Here is a 19416-nt window from a genome sequence, read left to right as displayed (position 1 = left end):
TGAAGATGTAGCGTGTAGCTGTTGGAATTCCTATTCTATTTCCTAGCAAGGCAATCTCAGACATTTCCCGTTATTCCTAAGCCTTCTCCTCGAGCCCACCCCCTTTACTTTCTCAGCCAGTGACCTCACTTTGATCTCACCTGAGACTGTGCAGAACTTTTAGATTGAACCTACTTGTTAGGGTAGACCCTTGGACCAGTCCCCAGGATGGGCCTGAAGACCCCGGGACTCAGCTGGGTGGTTAACAGTCCTTCCTCATAATGAAAAATATATTCACTACCTCAGATGTTGTCTGTTATTTTCAAGTCATCAATACAGAAGTCTGTGTGTTGCATTTTCAAAGAGGAGTACATGTACACACAGACACACACACACACTGCAACAGTGGGAGAGAATCTGTACTGTTGGCACAGTTCCTGAGGGGGAGATGTCTTTTTAGACATTATGCTTGCTTGTTCTTTAATGTTCTCCTGGACAGTCTGGAGGGGTTGACCTCCTAGTGCCTTCAGTGACATGACAGAACTGCAGTTACGTGTCGCTATAAACCAGCCCCAAATGATGCAGAATCAGGATTGAGTATCACTGCAGGGCTAAGACAGCGATAAAGGGGCCAGAACACGCCGCCCAACCCAGCTCCCTCCGTGAAGTGCCCACGGCCTGGGTGTGGGTTGTCCGCAAGCCCCTCTGTGAGCCCCTTCATCTGCGTGATCGGCCTGGGCTGGAACCAGGGCAGGGCTCCAGGCTCCTCCAAAGTGTTGGAAGTTATCCTGCCTTTGGCAGAGGACAGAACATCGCTGTTGCCTAGATTTGGGTAGACGATAAAGGGCCATAAAAATACTTTAACATCAAAGTAAGGCTGGGCCCCCAGAAGGGAGTCGTCTCTTATTTTACACTAAAACATCCCCCTACTTCTCTCTCCCTTTGACAAAAATCTTCACCAGCTGGAAAAAGGAAAGGGAAGGTAGCCAACATTTACTGGGTACCTGTGGTGCGCTTAATAAATAGTAGTAATAAAAGCAGCCGTACGGGTGGTTGGTTATCATCCTGATTTCCTAAATGAGCAGATGGAGGTTTAGAGAGCTGAGGACACTCGTCCAGGTGACACAGTGGAGATGCTGACCCGGGATCCTGGGGCCGGTCTGGCTGAGCAAAGGCTTGTGGTCAGCGGAGCTACGGTTCCTTTTTTCCCCTAAAACTTAATCCTGGAGACAAGTGTGATGTCCCTGACATTGGTGAATTTGAACTTGAGAGCATGTGAGAGCTAATGTGGATGTGCAGTTAAGACACATTGACTCATGTATGCATATATATTTTTTTCTTTTTTTAGGGAAATCCAGTGAAGAAGAAGGATATTTTTGTTGCAGTAAAGACATGCAAGAAATTTCATGGTGACAGAAGTATGTTTTGGGTTATTCATTTTTATTGAACTTTAAAAATGCAAACTGCCTTTAAAACAACAGTACAAACCAGATATAAACTCAACCTAAATAAAAGGGACAATGACAAATATGTCACTGAAGTAAAAGCAGTTATTTAATCAGTATTCTTCATCATACCACTTCAATCACCAAGATCAATTAGAAAAGACAATTTTGTATTGCAACATGAGTGGTCATAGCCCTTCTAAGGACTGATTAGAGCAGTATTTTAAATTGGAAATGGAAAAGCTCAGCTGTGGCAATCTAGGAGACAGTTAGTGAACAACAGTCCATTTTGCAAAACAATGTCCTGTTATGTCCAAGTGCAGTCTCTGAGCTGTATGAGTATGAGAGGGGATTTCAGGGTAACAGAATGCCCAAAAGAATGTTTTTCTAACACTGTTCCTTCTTTTTATATTTATTTCAAATGCACACATCAGAACTTTTAAGTAAGGATATGTATTTGCTCACATGTAGATATATAGAGAAAAGGAAAAATGTGCCTTACAAGCAATGGTTCCTTCTTAAGGAAATCCTGCATGTATTGATAGATGAATGTTGTTTTTATTCAAATTGTTGGTTTCATTTCAGAATTCTACTAAGTTATTATGATACTATTTTTTAAAAAGCCTACCTTAAATATAAATACATAATTTATCTCTTTTTTCACCTTATTTCAAGCAGCACTTTTCTGAAATTGAAGGTTAGACAGTCTTTTGCATTTTCTAATTTTAGCACATATTTTAATTTTTTCCATGAACAGACTCAATTTCACCAAGCGTGTGATATTTATAGAGGAGAGATTTCTAAACCAGCTGTCTTTTTTTGTGGGATTAGAGCTATGTGGGGAGTTCATTTATATAATTTATGTGATAATGTATTTACAAATTATATTTTAAAGGGGATCATATTTTCCAAATAAAAGAAAATTATAATTTGGGATTAAAGTATTTAAGACACTGACATAAATTCAAATCTTGTTATAGTCAACACTATCTTTAAAGTACATTTACTATAAACCTTCATGGTTACCTAAAATAGTCATGATAAATTCTAAGTCCTATTAAATCAGCCTAAATAAACATATACATTCATTATATGAGTCCTAAAATACTATCAAAAATCAATATAGCACTTAAAAATTTCATTTATCATAAATGTAACCTAGATTTAATATTCTTTTGTCTTTTTCATAATCTGTAAGGGCTCTGAAGGATGTTTTTTTTTAAGTTTCTTTTATTTATTTATATATATATATTTGGCTGCATTTTGGGTCTTTGTTGCTGTGTGTGGGCTTTCTCTAGTTGCTGCAAGGGGGGGGCTACTCTTTGTTGCGGTGTGCAGGCTACTCATTGCAGTGGCTTCTCTTGTGGAGCACGGGCTCTAGTCATGCGGACTTCAGTAGTTGCAGCATGTGGGCTCAGCAGTTGCAGCACAGGGGCCCTAGAGCATGCAGGCTCCAGCAGTTGTGGCACGTGGGCTCGGTAGTTGCAGCGTGCAGGCTGATTACTTGTGGCTCGTGGGCTCTAAAGCACAGGCTGAGTAATTGTGGTGCATCGGCTTAGCTGCTCCACATTGTGTGGGATCTTCCTGGACCAGGGGTTGAACCCGTGCCCCCTGCATTGGCAGTGTAGGATGGTTTTTGACAAATACTTTTCATTAAAAAAGTGTGAAGGCACTGCAGAAATACAAAGGATCATGAGAGATTACTACAAGCAACTATATGCCAAAAATGGACAACCTGGAAGAAATGGAAAAATTCTGAGAAAATCACAACCTTCCAAGACTGAACCAGGAAGAAAAAGAAGATAAAAACAGACCAATCATGAGCACTGAAATTGAAACTGTGATTAAAAATCTTCCAACAAACAAAAGCCCAGGACCAGATGGCTTCACAGGCGAATTCTATCAAACATTTAGAAAAGAGCTAACACCTATCCTTCTCAAACTCTTCCAAAATATAGCAGAGGGAGGAACACTCTCAAACTCATTCTATGAGGCGACCATCAACCTGATACCAAAACCAGACAAAGATGTCACAAAAAAAGAAAACTACAGGCCAGTAGCACTAATGAACATAGATACAAAAATCCTCAACAAAATGCTAGCAAACAGAATCCAACAGCACATTAAAAGGATCACACACCACGATCAAGTGGGGTTTATCCCAGGAATGCAAGGATTCTTCAATATATGCAAATCAGTCAATGTGATACACCATATTTACAAATTGAAGAAGAAAAACCATATGATCATCTCAGTAGATGCAGAGAAAGCTTTTTTTTGTTTGTTTGTTTGTTTGTTTTTTTTGCGGTACGCGGGCCTCTCACTGCTGTGGCCTCTCCCGTTGCGGAGCACAGGCTCCGGACGCGCAGGCTCAGCGGCCATGGCTCACGGGCCCAGCCGCTCCGCGGTATGTGGGATCTTCCCAGACCGGGGCACGAACCCGTGTCCCCTGCATCGGCGGGCGGACTCTCAACCACTGCGCCACCAGGGAAGCCCCAGAGAAAGCTTTTGACAAAATTCAACACTTATTTATAATAAAAACCTTCCAGAAAGTAGGCATAGAGGGAACTTACCTCAACATAATAAAGGCCATTTATGACAAGCCCACAGCCAACATTGTTCTCAATGGTGAAAAACTGAAAGCATTTCCACTAAGATCAGAAACAAGACAGGTTGCCCCTCTCACCACTATTATTCAACATAGTTTTGGAAGTTTTAGCCACAGCAATCAGAGAAGAAAAAGAAGTTACAGGAATCCAAATCAGAAAAGAAGAAGTAAAACTGTCACTGTTTGCAGATGACATGATATTATACGTAGAGAATCCTAAAGATGCTACCAGAAAACTACTAGAGCTAATCAATGAATTTGGTAAAGTAGCAGGATACAAAATTAATGCACAGAAATCTCTTGCATTCCTATACACTAATGATGAAAAATCTGAAAGAGAAATTAAGGAAACACTCCCATTTACCATTGCAACAAAAAGAATAAAATTCCTAGGAATAAACCTACCTGAGGAGACAAAAGACCTGTATGCAGAAAACTGTAAGACACTGATGAAAGAAATTAAAGACGATACAAACAGATGGAGAGATATACCATGTTCTTGGATTGGAAGAATCAACATTGTGAAAATGACTCTACTACCCAAAGCAATCTACAGATTCAATGCAATCCCTATCAAACTACCACTGGCATTTTTCACAGAACTAGAACAAAAAATTTCACAAATTTTATGGAAACACAAAAGACCCCACATAGCCAAAGCAATCTTGAGAAAGAAAAACGGAGCTGCAGGAATCAGGTTCCTGGACTTCAGACTGTACTGCAAAGCTACAGTAATCAAGACAGTATGGTACTGGCACAAAAACAGAAATATAGGTCAATGGAACAGGATAGAAAGCCCAGAGATAAACCCACGCACATATGGTCACCGTATCTTTGATAAAGGAGGCAAGCATATACAATGGAGGAAAAACAGCCTCTTCAGTAAGTGGTGTTGGGATAACTGGACAGCTGCATGTAAAAGAATGAAATTAGAACACTCCCTAACACCATACACAAAAATAAACTCAAAATGGATTAAAGACCTAAATGTAAGGCCAGACACTATAAAACTCTTAGAGAAAAACATAGGCAGAACACTCTATGACATAAATCACATCAAGATCCTTTTTGACCCACCTCCTAGAGAAATGGGAATAAAAACAAAAATAAACAAATGGGACCTAATGAAACTTAAAAGCTTTTGCACAGCAAAAGAAACCATAAACAATACGAAAAGACAACCCTCAGAATGGGAGAAAATATTTGCAAATGAAGCAGGTGACAAAGGAGTAATCTCCACAGGCAGCTCAGGCAGCTCAATATCAAAAAAGCAAACAATCCAATTCAAGAATGGGCAGAAGACCTAAATAGACATTTCTCCAAAGAAGATATACAGACTGCCAACAAACACATGAAAGAATGCTCAGCATCACTAATCATTAGAGAAATACAAATCAAAACTACAGTGAGGTATCACCTCACACCAGTCAGAATGGGCATCATCAAAAAATCTATGAAGAATAAATGCTGGAGAGGGTGTGGAGAAAAGGGAACCCTCTTTCACTGTTGGTGGGAATGTAAATTGATACAGCCACTATGGAGAACAGTATGGAGGTTCCTTAAAAAGCTAAAAATAGAACTACCATATGACCCAGCCATCCCACTACTGGGCATATACCCTGAGAAAACCATAATTTAAAAAGAGTCATGTACCACAATATTCATTGCAGCACTATTTACAATAGTCAGGACATGGAAGCAATCTAAGTGTCCATCATTGGATGAATGGATAAAGAAGATGTGGCACATATATACAATGGAATATTACTCAGCCATAAAAAGAAACGAAATTGAGTTATTTGTAGTGAGGTGGATGGACCTATAGACTGTCATACAGAGTGAAGTAAGTCAGAAAGAGAAAAACAAATACCGTATGCTAACACATATATATGGAATCTAAAAAAAAAAAAAAACTTCTGAAGAATCTAGGGTCAGGACAGGAATAAAGACTCAGATGTAGAGAATGGACTTGACATGGGGAGGGGGAAGGTAAGCTGGGACGAAGTGAGAGAGTGGCACGGACGTATATACACTACCAAAAGTAAAATAGCTAGTGGGAAGCAGCTGCATAGCACAGGGAGATCAGCTCGGTGCTTTGTGTCCACCTAGAGGGGTGGGATAGGGAGGGTGGGAGGGAGGGAGATGCAAGAGGGAAGAGATATGGGAACACATGTATATGTATAACTGATTCACTTTGTTATAAAGCAGAAACTAACACACCACTGTAAAGCAATTATACTTCAATAAAGATGTTAAAATAAAAAAAACAGTGTCAAGGGAAATGAACTGGCTGCTTTTTTTTTTTTTTTTTTTAAAAAAACAGCAAGCAGAAGTGCTCAGATTGATTTACTTGATCTTGAAGCTGCACTTGGAGTACAATATCAATGTTAGGAATGGGGGTGGTAGTGTTTTCTCTTTAGAAACACATTTTTCAAGTTGACAGTAAAGCCCTAAAATTAGGGACCATCCCTGTTGTAGTTTTCATGTTCTACAGATATGAAAAAAAAAAAGTTTGCTAATTTTAATGTCATTTATAATAATCTAGTTTATTGCTTGCTTAACTTTGCATAAGGTTGTGATAATCCTTTCAGGTATCTATCAAATGCTTTTATATTTGAATTTTGAGTCGAAGTTCTTTAAAAATGATAAAATCTTCGAAGCCTGTTAGGAGCATTAAAACCAAGCCTCCCCAGACCAGCTCTTAATTTGCACCTGGGATCACTGCAAACCGAGACCTAAGAGGTATTTTGCGGATGTCACAGCCGAGCTGCTGTGACAAGCCATTTTTGAACTTGGACCTGTTTGTTTGAAAAGATAGTCTAGGCAGCAGTATTTTAGGGGCTCTGAGGTCCATTCTGCTTGATGGAAGTGAAACCTGCCCGGGCCAGTGGGCTCTGCTCCTCGTTTTGGAAATCTAGTCCAGTCACCAGCTGGCCCAGAGAATTACCCAGTAATCGTTTTAGTTTCAGTGAGAACGCCACAGTAGCTGCTTCTGACTGCTAATCTTTTTTTACATTTTCTCGTGTGTTTTTCACATGTATTCTATCATCTGATTTCATGTTGACAGTCCTTGCGATGTGGTCATTATTTTTATTCGCTTGATATCATAGAGAAAGCTGCCTTTGGGTTGAGACACAAATAGCTTGGCATCTTGTAGACTGAACAGGGGAGCTGGGGCTCAGGGTTTCTGGCTCCAAATCCCCAATTCTTTCTGCCACAGAGAGCTGTGCTGCACTCTCTGTGGATGTATTATAAATCTAATGCTTGATAAATAGTATTTGATAGCTGTGTTGATGCTCTGCTGTGCTCAGGGTCAGTTTTGACGTGGCCAGAAGCTGTGGCAGGAGGCTTTTTATTTTCAGTAGCAGGAGGGGTCACCAGGAATTCAAACCCGCAGATGATTTCAAATATACGTTGAGCTGGGAATTCAGATTCCCATCTTGTCCTCGCATATTACTGCTTTATTCAAGCAGAATACACGGACTGGGGGGGTTTGTTTTCTTGTTTCTTTCTGTATGCACTCTGGTAGAAACACTTGAAGTTACAAAAACCAAATGACAGTGAAGGAAAAAATAAACACAGACAAGACTGTATTTATCTGTGAGGAGTTGAGAGCTGGCTACACAGTCAGTGACTTCTCCGGAGGCAGGCTCTCACTGTGTGTGCGCTGCCCTTGGTTCCGAGCGTAGGTGGACCCTAGCCATGGCCCCTACTCCTGGCTCCTCCAGGGACGAGGGTGAGGGATGAAACATTCTGTTTAAGGCTGTAGTCAAGGCAAGGGGACATATACAGTGAACTCATTTTTCATACTCTTTTGGAAAAATTGATAATAAAGCCAAGTTCCAAAATTAGAAAAAATGATTTTACATCTTGTAATTTTTTTTTTGCCCAACAGTGAAACAAGCGTTTTGATAACTGCTTGTGTCTTGATTCTGATTTAGATGAAATAAAGCAACTTAGGACACAGTTAGCAAAAATATACTCTATCTTTTGGCTTAAGAAAGAAATACATATTGACAGCATTGGAACAGCAGTGCTGGCTGACATGCAAGCAGTTGGTAGGGTTTTAAAGAAACTTTGAAGGTATTACATAAAGTGATGAACTGCCACAGCATGTGAAGTTATGTTTAAGCAAGGAAAAGATCTCTGGAGTTTAACGTTCCGCCTGATCACTTCCTCCTGGGTTATGTGTTTTTCCTTGTGTGACATGAGCTGTCAGTGAATGTTACGGATTTTCTCTGTGTCCTCCTGCCACGCGGTTCCCACGCGGGTCTCAGATACCACGTGGCAGCCACCGTTTCTGTTCGCGGTGGGTTGAGGTGTTTCTCCTCCTGCGGTCTTCTCTCATTAAAGAGGTTAAATTACCATTTGCTCAGCCTTTAGTTCCTTTTCACAGCTTCCTGAGCTCCTAAAAAGAAACACTTTACTCCTTTCAGAATTAAAAAAATCCCTGTTTGCTATCTTCACTGTAGTGATCTTTCCTCTAGGTCTGAACACACTTACTCTGAAGAGTGTGTGGTAGCCGTGTTCCGTGCGGTAGGTACCATGGCGCAGTCTGCTCATTGAAAACATGAGGGTTTGAATGAAAATGCAGCCGGCTAGCAGGCCACACCCCGTGTTAGATGAAGTGAGTGCATGAGTCATTAAGGAGAGTTTGGTTCTCCCCTGGCTGCTGCGCAGATGAAGACGGGCCAGACTGCCCTGAACTGCTGTGTTAGGTCAGCCAGGAGGGGGGGCTCTTCCGTCTTCCAGATGCCTCATCTCTAAACCCGGGAATCAGAGCACACGCTTGGTGCTGTCGCTAAGTCTCTCCCTGAGAAGAGAAGAGAACCCAGGGCTTTACTTTGTGGTCATACTGAGACAAAAGGTGCGTTTGTTAATTGAAAACAGTAGACTCCTTAACTCAAAACGATCATGCACAATTGGGTGGCAGATGTTGTACAGGGCTCAAGCGTCAGTTCATTTTCACTTGTAGTCAGTTTCGCACGTCAGTTCACTGGGAGTAAAAGTGTGTTCTGTGCCTCTTAGGGAGATGCATCTCCTGCTTCCAGGCTTTAAAGCCATGTGGAAGACGTATGCCATCTGGGCAGAGGGTTTTTTTAAATAGTACAGTTTTTACTTTGCCCCAATTTTAAATTATCTTGTGGCAAACATTCTGGAAAGAGGCGTTCACTATTGTTTTATTATGTGGGAGAAAGTATGCTTCTCTGTATTGAAAATGAGACAGTAGATCACATAACTATATTGAAGTATTTTCTCCAAGTTTAATATCTTTAGGAATCTAGTGCCTCAATACAATATGAAATATATTATAAGTAATAGAATGAATTCAATTTAGGATTCAGACAGTCACAATAAAATAGACCAATATTGTTAAAGTTTTAAGTAGTTTCGAATCAACTCTGGTTGCAAATAGTCTTCACCTGCTGTTGTAGGAGACAGCCTTGCTTTACAGATGCACAGGTGTTACAGTGATAAGGGGACAGATGATACACTGCTGGATGCTTTTGGTGTTAGAGTCTCAGAACACGTTACTGTGTTGAAATGGTTTGTCTATTTTCAAATGATTGGTAATGGTGGTACCAGTCTTGTACCAAAGGATGAATCGTTGATAAGAATAAAACCTTCCTTTAAACTAGTTCCAAAAAGAGCCCTTGGCCTTTTGTTGGAATTCTGACAAAACCCAGTCCTCAGTCTGCTATTTATTGAGCGCCTACTAGGTCCCCGGCCCTGTGCGGGGTGTTGGGCACTGAGTCTAACAGTAATCCTTACCTTTAGTGACATTTCTGTTTCATCTGTTTCAAACGAAAACTGGAAGCAAGTAGTTAGGTGTAGGGAAGAGCTAACTCACACTTGATTTTGATTTTAACTTCATGCAAATTAGAGAATTGAGAAGAAATGCCTGTCCTGTTTATTAAAGCTCTTAGAGCAAACAGAATCTGAAGGCTAAAGGCTGAGGAAAGTGCAAGCAGAATTTGCAGGACCCCGGTGCTGGGACCCAGGGAAATTCTTGGCCTTTCCTCACAGCTTCTTCCCGTTATGCAGTGGAGGACATTTTACCCAAGAGTGCGACCACTAGCGGCTGCAGGCTGCGGGGAGCCTTGTCTGGGTAAGTCCTGCTTATTATATGCAAAGCAAGCTGCCACTGCAGGGCCAAGGTTGGTTTTTGTTGTGCTGGAATTTGGACAGAGTAAGGATTTCTTTTCTTTTTTTTTCCCCCTCAGCGACCTTATCTATTATTTACTGCATCTTTGCCCATTCTGGGATGGAGAAATCTTTATATCTGCCTTTTTATGATTGCAGAAGAATTGCATTTTAATGTATAAAAATAATATTTAGTGGCTTAAAATATGCAATTTGGTGATGACTATAGCAAATGTCCAGAACTCATCGGTCTTTTTCTTTTTTAAAAGCTGGTCAATAATGGCACTATAAAATGGTGCACTTTTGTATTTTCTGTGTAAGGGCTGTCTGAGTTTCTCTCCCAGTTTGCTGACTAACATAGCTAGACACTTAAATTTGGCATTGCATGGGTAGTTTTTGCATATCATTTATTTTTATTTAGATTGGGAAAAAGGGAAAGATAAGTGATCTGATAAAGTCTCAAAATAATAACTGAAGATGTGGTTCATCAGAGTTGAGATTCTTAAGTCAACAGAATATAAAATCTAGATATGATGATCTTTTCTATTAAAATAACAGCAGAAACCCCTTCTTAAAATTTAGAGATGCAGATAGTAACTTAAAGTACAGAAGAAAATAATTACTGGGATAGTTGGTCAAGTGAATTAATATCACACAGTGATCAAGCAGATTTCTGTGTCAGGTGCGGAGACACAGCTACCTTTGAGCATCTCGCCCTAAAATGCAGAAAACCAGGAGAGTTTTCTGCTGTTCGTGTTCACTGTATTAAAATAATTTATCTGTTCATGATAGAGTTTTAGAATCTGCAACGGTTCTCGATCTTATTTTTCCACATTTTCCGAAAGTGCAGCTCAGTAACGTAAGCCATCATGTGCAGTGATTCTCAGGGGTAGGGTCCTGCCCTTTATAGGGTTGGGTGGTCCTGTAAGAATCTTCGGGCAGAGAGATGTGTAGTTTGAAAAGGTCCCCCCTCCACCGTGAGGGAGGCAAGTTTACATCTCAGCTACAACCACGTACAATATTCCAATCTTTAGGAGTAATTATATTTCCCCCCCTCAAAAGCATTTAAGAAGTCCAGTTGTGAATTTTAAATGAAGCAGCCTATTGGGAAAAGAGAAAAACTAATTAAAGTTAAAATTAATGTAAACACAACAGTATAATCAGACTAGAAAATTTATCCTTATATGGAGGCAGTGTATTTATCACCAGCAGTGAGAAGTGCTCGGCTCTAGAGTATATGTGAAAATGCCTCAAGAAGGGGATTTTATTCCTGTGCTGTTGGCATTTCTTAGGGTAGAAAGCAAGCTCTTAGTCTTGAGACACCTGAAGAAGAACAAGTAATGCTTCCCTTCCTTTATAGGTGGTTATCCCGCCACTTTGAGATTCCAGGCTTCCTAGATGCCCGTGCCAGTGACGGTCCCCTCTCTCATTTTTTCAGTCCCCATCGTAAAGCAGACTTGGGCGGGGCAGGCAGGTCACATCGAATACTACAGCGATTACGCAGACAGTTCTGTTCCGACGGTGGATCTGGGAATTCCTAATACAGAGAGAGGTGAGTCCTTAGTTCTGACGACTCTTATTGAAAAATGTCCATTCTGGGGAATTCCCTGGCGGTCCACCAGAGTCCACGTTTGGACTCTGTGCTTTCACTGCCGTGGCCCGGGTTCAATCCCTAGTTGGGGAACTAAGATCCGGCAAGCCATGCGGCGACCCACCATCCCACCACCAAAAAAAAAAAAAAAAAAAAAAGGCAAAATGTCCACTCTGTAAATATAGTAAATTAAGATAAAAATGAAATATTTTATAAATAGTATAATTTTTGCCACATGTAAGTTTCTTTCTTTCCTTCCCTCACATCTTTACCCATGGATGTGGATGAATTCTTGCAGTTTAAGTGCTTTTAGTGCTAACAAAGTTTACAAGTTTTCAGTCGGTCCTACTGATATGATTGACGCACATGACAATTATGTATATGACAGTTATGATAGAGTTTAATAATAGATTTCTTTGTACCTTCATGGATCACTGTGGCCATAATGGGGTGTCCAGAGTTAATTTATCATCTTCCCATACACAGCATCTCCTCATTTAATTTTAGCCATTTATCCAGCCAGGACTGTTACCCAACTGCTGCATGCCAGCCATTGGTAGATACTGAGGGAAGCAGGAATGAAGCTGACCGTTTCCATCCTCCTGAAGCTTATGGTCTGTTATGGTCTAGGATGCATTTTGCTTGTACTTCTGAGAGCACTTAACCACATTCTACATGGGCTATATGTAGTATAAGCTCATATATGTATCCATATACATTAATATTTTAATTAGTAAATTGTTGGAAGTATACCTGCTTTTCTCTTCAGATTGCAGGCTTTCTAATTCAAAACATTTTTTATTTCAAAAAAAATGGAAGTAGAAATTTGGCCACCTCACCTTCAGATGCTCTTTGTTCATCTTAATTTTTTTTTTTTTTTTGGTGGTACGCGGGCCTCTCACTGCTGTGGCCTCTTCCGTTGCGGAGCACAGGCTCCGGACGCGCAGGCTCAGCGGCCATGGCTCACGGGCCCAGCCGCTCCGCGGCACGTGGGATCCTCCCGGACCGGGGCACGAACCCGTGTCCCCTGCATCGGCAGGCGGACTCTCAACCGCTGCGCCACCAGGGAAGCCCTGTTCATCTTAATTTTTATCCAGTGTTCCTGCCATGTTTTTTCTTTAGTTTTCTGGTTTCTCCAAACCCTTTTATGAAAAAAAAAAAGTGAGTTGATCATCTTGTTCTGTAATTTATCTTGATTATTTTATGGTAGTGTTGCTCATATGCCCTCATTGATAAAAGTACGGTGTAGATCAGATATGTCATTCCTGTAGTTATCAATTATTCTGACAAGGTTAGTAAACATATCACTAAGTCTGTCTGTTTTGGAAAAATGATTTTTGTTTGAATTTTTTTGTTTGTTTGTTTCTGTAACCTTGCTGTTTAGACTTTGACTATAATAATCACTTATTTGTTGATGCACTCGTTACTTGATTTCTTGATTTATTTTTAGTCTGACCTTATTATTGCTCACATTTATAGTCTACTTTATCCAAAAGGAATTTGAGGTGGCTTTCAAAAATACATACTATAATGGTTAAAAATACATAAAGAGATCAAGAATAAGGAAAATAAAGGTTAAATCAAGTGGTTTATTCTCTATCGTGTCACCAAATACTTTGTTGAAGAGAGGGGCTTATTCTTTTTTATCGACTTGAGTTCTCTTCCCAAGCATTCCATTGCTACCCTGGCCCCAGCATTTTCCATTAAAGCTTCGATATCCGTTGGCATCTAAGGGACTGTGCCTCTGTCTTACTCAGTACTGTATCTTTAGTGACATCTGAGAACTGGCCACCATGTCTGGCATATTAGAAACTTAATAGCAAATATTTACAAAATAAATAATTGAAGGTGTAATACTGTACTTTTGCACCATTGTTTCCCTAAGGTTGTGATGCTTGAGGTTCTAATATTTCCCTTCAGAATAAGTAGATCTAAGGAAAGATGGCCAGGCTCCTGTAATTTCTTCGAGGCTTACAACTTTCTTGTATGTCTGGCGTGAAGATACTAGTCCTACCTGTACTTGACCTTGTGTAATTCCCCTCATCTCTCTAGGTCTTCAGTCCCTCATGTGTGAAATGAATGCCTTTGATTTCATGATCTCTAATGTTCTTCCTGGTTCGCTATGTCTATGGAAATTGGAAAAGGATAATTTTTAAAATTTCAAATTCTTAAGGTGCATGTCAGTGTTTACACTTTTACTTACAACACTTTAAAACTAAAATAATGTTTCCAAGTGAATTATATATATTTTAAGGAAAATAATGCATTGTAAGTTTTCTTCTCACCTTTCCTAGGTCATTGTGGAAAGACATTTGCCATTTTGGAAAGATTTTTGAACCACAGCTATGACAGAATAGCATGGTTAGTCATTGTGGATGATGACACATTAATAAGGTAAGGAGTCATCCCTGTCCTAGGGTGGCTTTAAATTCTACATATATTCATAGTCAGAAACGGTGACGGGTACTTCTGCCGCTGGCCAAGATGGAGTAACAGGGACTGGATTTACCCTCCCATCTGAAACAACCCCCCAAAAGGACACAATATATGAAATAAGTGTTTTTAAGACACTGATATTAGGCAACAAACGACAGTCATCAATGAGACACATGAAGCAAATGAGGTGAGTCCTATGACTGCCCCAGCTAACTGTCGTAGAGAGTTTCCATGTCCCTGCTCAGGGAGGGGAACCCAGGTGGAATCCAGCTGAGCCCTTGAGTTGAAGTGATGATGCTGAGAGTCTGGGGAGACCAAGGCCGTTAGAGTTTGCAGGACAGAGCACTGGAAAGGAGAGAGCTGCATAGGAAGAGAACACTGCAGACCTGTGGAGGGGCGCCCGAAGTGTTCAGTAGAGTTTAGTCAGTGCGTATGCATGAGGAAACTCCTGGAGGCTGGAGAAAGAACCAACCAGAGTGATTAGAGGGAGTGGTGCCCACCACTCTCAGAGGGCTGAGTATGGTACCTCTTCCCACCAGCCAGACTGGAAAACCCTTGATTCACAGGTATTGGGTAGAGTTTGTAGACGGGTCTTGCTTTAATAGTGGGAAATAGCTAACCCTAGACTAAGCAGTGCTTTGGTCATACCTAACAGATACTAAAGCAAGACCCTCAAAGACCAAACTGTTTCTAAGTAATTGACCTGCGTCCAAGGACAAACCTCAAGAATATTTATAGAAACACAAAACATCTAGCACCCAACAAAGTACAATTCACAGTGTCTGTGTTTGAAACGGAGGAAGCAGTGAGATCTAACGCATGTATAACTGGAGTCCCTGATGGACGAAAATCAAAAGAACAGAAATAATACGTAAATTACCAGAAATAAAAGAAGACCTTAATTTATATCTTGAAAGGGCCTAGTAGGTCCCAGGGAAAACTGACCTGGGATCATCAGCTTCTTCACATATCCTAGTAAAACTGTTAGATTTTGATCATAAAGTCCTCTGAGTCTCTAGGCAAAGTGATGAAATACTCTAAAGACCAAGAAGATTAGACTGGTGTCAGACTTCTCAAAATAACATAAGAAATATGGTAACAGTGGAGGAACATTTTCAACAAAGAAATTGTGACTCACGGATTTTATACGCAGTTAAGATGTTCTTCAATATTGAGGCTACAGAAAAGGTTCTCAGTACATAAACTCAGGGAATAGTGTACACACGTGCCCTTCCTAAGGAATATATTGATATTAGGGAAAGAAGTTCATGCAACTAAGATGAAATTTGGGTAAAACGACTGATGGTGAGCATTTCATGTATTTAACTTGTAGAACTAAAAGCACAACGGGGGTAGGGACATGGGTAAATAACAGTATGTAAATGTTACATGTTCTGACAAAGTATTCAACTTAAAAAAAAAAAAAGGAAGTTAAAAGGACAATAGGATAAGATCATGGCCTATTGTACAGGTAATGGATGGAATTCAAAGGATACCGATGTAAAACTGACAGACCAAGTAAGAGAAAAAGCATGGTAAGACGTGAAAAGTTAAATAGAACATAAATACCAGGAAAAGAAAACTTTCTAATATCCAGAATGTTAGTAAGGAAACACAGTACATATAGTATAATATGTATAATAATTCAAACCTAAAATAATTGTAGTGTTGAAATCAAACATCAGTCATATCACAAAATGTGAGTGGCTTTAAATCCCCTAATAAAAGAACAAACTTTTCACATTGGCTCATAAAACAAACCCTAACTCTATGCTTTATATGAAAGATACACAGTCATTCAAGCAGTCTAACAATAAAGGGATGGATAAGGTTTGCCAAGCCAGTGGGAACAATAAAGATAAAAAAATTCAATTCCCAACTCAGCAAGTTAGGAAAAGAATCACGAAGTCAACCCCCCCAAAACAAGAAAATAATAATGAAGATAAATGCAGAAATAATGACGTAGAGGTCAAAAAAGCAGAGGATCAAACTAATGAACCAACATTTTGGTTCCTTTAAAAAAAAAAAATCAGATTGTATTGAGTGATTTCCAGAAGATACCATTACATGGAAAAAGCCAAGTGCACAAGAATGTATTTAGTTTGCTTCCCTGTATGGAAGAAAGAGGGGGAAGTAAAACATACCCATGTAGACTTACCTGTACAAAAGACAAATGGACAGGTACGCCAGAAAACCATGAAGTAGTTTCCAAACGGGTGGATGGGAGGATCGGGTAGATGGAGTGGGGGGTGTGTGTGACCCTTTGCTGAGTTTATCTCTTAGTTCAGTTTTGACTTTGGGAAGCATGCTAATATTTTACCTATTGAAAAATAAAATAAATCTGTAAGGTCAAGAAAAATCAACAAGGATGAGGAGAAAGCTGGAACAAGTGAACCCAACTGCATTTCAAATGAAAACGTAATCACACTACAGGGAAAGTATAACTAATGCAAATACAGCTGAAGACAGGATTTAGAGACACACCTTCAGTCAGGGGTGGGAGGAGGGGGGCATGTCAGACAGCTCCTGAGTTTTCAGTCGCCGTGTGGGTGAAGCAACTCTGAAGGCATTTTAGGTACATTGTAGGGCTGAGTAGGTAAGTGTTGGTTGGGAACCGTGGTGCTCGCTGTGGGAGGATATGGGACGGGCCAGGTCAAGGAAGAGGCCTAAGGTAGGGCTGGAAGATTAGAAGTGGAGAAATCTGCAAGAATTCATAATTTCTGTGAGACTCATGATTGCCAAAGTGTGTGTGTGTCATGCACGTGCACACACACACACCTTCCTAGTCCTTCTTACCAAAGAAGACCAGAAGCAAAGATACCCCCGTAGCCCTGAGCAACTAACGACCGGAACTAGATATTGCTACTTTCCTACTAAGAGGCACCAGTCTCAAAGAAATCACTGATTTAAAGGCTGAGGCAAGGAAGATACAAGAAGATATTTGGAACATTCTTTTTTATACCAGAGAGTAAGGAAATGCTTAGGAAAAAAAAAAAGAAAAGTGCAGAAGTGAGCTTGGAAAGGTTCTCTTTGGCGGAATCTGGGACAAGAGCATCAGTGTGATTAAGGACGGTAATGGATTAGCAACCATTAAAATTAGGAATCAGGGGGTCCATGCTTATGATAAAGAAATAGGTAAGTAAGTAAATGAGGCAGATCAGGCACCATAACAAATATGACAGACTGGGTGGCTTAAACAACACAAATTTATTTCTCACAGTTTTGGAGGCTGGAAAAGTCAAAGATCAAGGTGCTGACATGGGAGGTTTCTGAGGCATCTTCTCCTGGTGTGAAGGTGGCCACCGGCCTGGTGTGTGCTCACGTGACCTCTTCTTTGCGTGCCATGGAGAGAGCGCCCTCTGGTGTCTCTTCTTACAAAGACTAATTCTGTCACAGCAGGGTCCTACCGTTACGACCTCATTTAACCTTAATTACCTCCTTATAGACCCCATCTCAAAATACGGCCACATCCCCGATTAAGCCTTCAATATATGAATATTTTGGTTGTGGACATAATTCAGTCCGTAACAGGCGGGCTCTAGCTAGCAGGTTAACGGGGGGTTCTGACTGATAAATGGGGAGTGATGATGGAGCTGGAAAAGTCATCTCTTTGTAACCAGCATAGTAAAGATGGATTCACGCAAGAATCATAAATGGATGCTAAACTCGGGGTGAATTTTGATGAGGACCAGTATATTTGCTGGTTGTTAAAGTGTCTGCCTGGAGCCTGAGAAATGGCAAAGGGAAAACTAAGTGTCCAGGGGAGACACCAGGCAGCACTGTGTGATCAAAGTAGATACTCCCACTGGAGGACAGGTGGACACCACATGCCAGACAACATCACTTATATAATACTGCACCTGGGAATGTGTAACCTTGCCTTTATTATGAGGAGACATCAGACGAACCCAAGATGAAGATCAGTCTATTAAAAAGGGGGGTGTGGGGGCATTTATTATTTTAAAATACCAATGTCATGAAAGACAAAAAGCTGAGGAACTGTTCCAGATTAAAGGAGAATAAAGTGAATAATAAATAAATGCAGTAAAGGATCCTGGGAAATCCTGTATTGGAGGGAAAAATTGCTATAAAGAATGTTATTGGGTCAGTCGATAAAATTGGAAAATGGGTGTTAGCTTAGATACAAGCACTGTGTCACTGTTCATAGTTCTGGATTATAATTAAGGCTGCTGTGAACCTTTGTGTACGTGTCTTTGTATAGTCATCTGCTTTCATTTATCTCGGCAAAATACTGAGGAGCAGAATGGTTGGGACATATAACAGGTGTGTTAACTTTTTAAGAAACTTGTGTCAGTGGTAGTTTCTGAGGTGGCTGACTTTCACTGTTCTTAGAATATACACATTGGTGTGTTTGGGGGGAAGGGGCATGATACAGGTATGTGTGTGTGTGTGTGTATATATATATATAGAGAGAGAGACTGAGTGAGAATGATAAAGCACTAAAATATATTGATGCAGTTTTGATTGCACTTGAACATTTCCATACTGTTTCTGTTCATTTCTGTGCCTCAGGTTGCCCGACACGGTAACAGATTGTTCAATGAAGTTCTTTTCCTGGTTCGGTAGCCAGTTCCCTTGGATTGAACTGGAGATCTGCCTGCTTTAGCCACGTTTCCAGTTTCTACCAAATATGAATGAAGTGTGTAATCGTTGTCAGGCTCAGCTTATGCCTCTTCAGCTTTAACATGATCTTGCAAATATGGAAACGGTTAATGTTACCAGGAAAAGAAACCCAGATGAGATGTTAAATCCTAGTTATTTTAACCTCAGAAATTGAGGGTTTATGGTTTAATTGATAATTTTACAATATGCAGGAAGGAGGGAAATACTTCTCATTTCTTCACGCATTTGCTAGAAGGGGCTCTGAGGTTTTTAGGGAGCTTTTTACCAAGCAAAGGCTGCGATTTCCTTAGAGATCTTTGTCTCTCCATGACCGAATGGTGATTTACTAGGTGTCCACACCCTTCCCTGCTTTCCCCTGCAGAGGTATTTATTAGATGACTTCCTGAATACTGATTCCAAACTAGGAGCCTAGAATGTTTAACTTCTGTGTCAAAAATAGGGTAGTTTTCAAACACTTTCTGGCCACTTAGAAACTGTCACCATTATCAGAGCCCTTGACCTTTAGGCAGATATAAACCTGATCAGTCAACTTGGAGACTGAGCACCGCACTTGTAAGAGATTTTTTTTC

General features: G+C 40.4%; 1 protein-coding gene across 3 annotated transcripts in view; it reads left to right on the top strand.

Moving 5' to 3' along the window:
* B3GLCT (beta 3-glucosyltransferase) overlaps nucleotides 1-19416 on the top strand; it is a 108987-nt gene that overhangs the window by 70029 nt on the left and 19542 nt on the right. For all 3 annotated transcript variants that reach the window (XM_012538951.3, XM_049701128.1, XM_049701127.1), the window contains 3 exons: nucleotides 1328-1397; nucleotides 11615-11728; nucleotides 14062-14161. In XM_012538951.3, coding sequence (XP_012394405.1) covers nucleotides 1328-1397; nucleotides 11615-11728; nucleotides 14062-14161 — 284 coding nt within the window. The remainder of the gene's footprint in view (nucleotides 1-1327; nucleotides 1398-11614; nucleotides 11729-14061; nucleotides 14162-19416) is intronic.

The sequence above is a fragment of the Orcinus orca genome, chromosome 18 (genome assembly GCF_937001465.1).
Source record: "Orcinus orca chromosome 18, mOrcOrc1.1, whole genome shotgun sequence".
Lineage (NCBI taxonomy): Eukaryota > Metazoa > Chordata > Mammalia > Artiodactyla > Delphinidae > Orcinus > Orcinus orca.
Note: the sequence above shows the minus strand (reverse complement) of the source record. Positions and strands in the feature narration are given on the sequence as shown.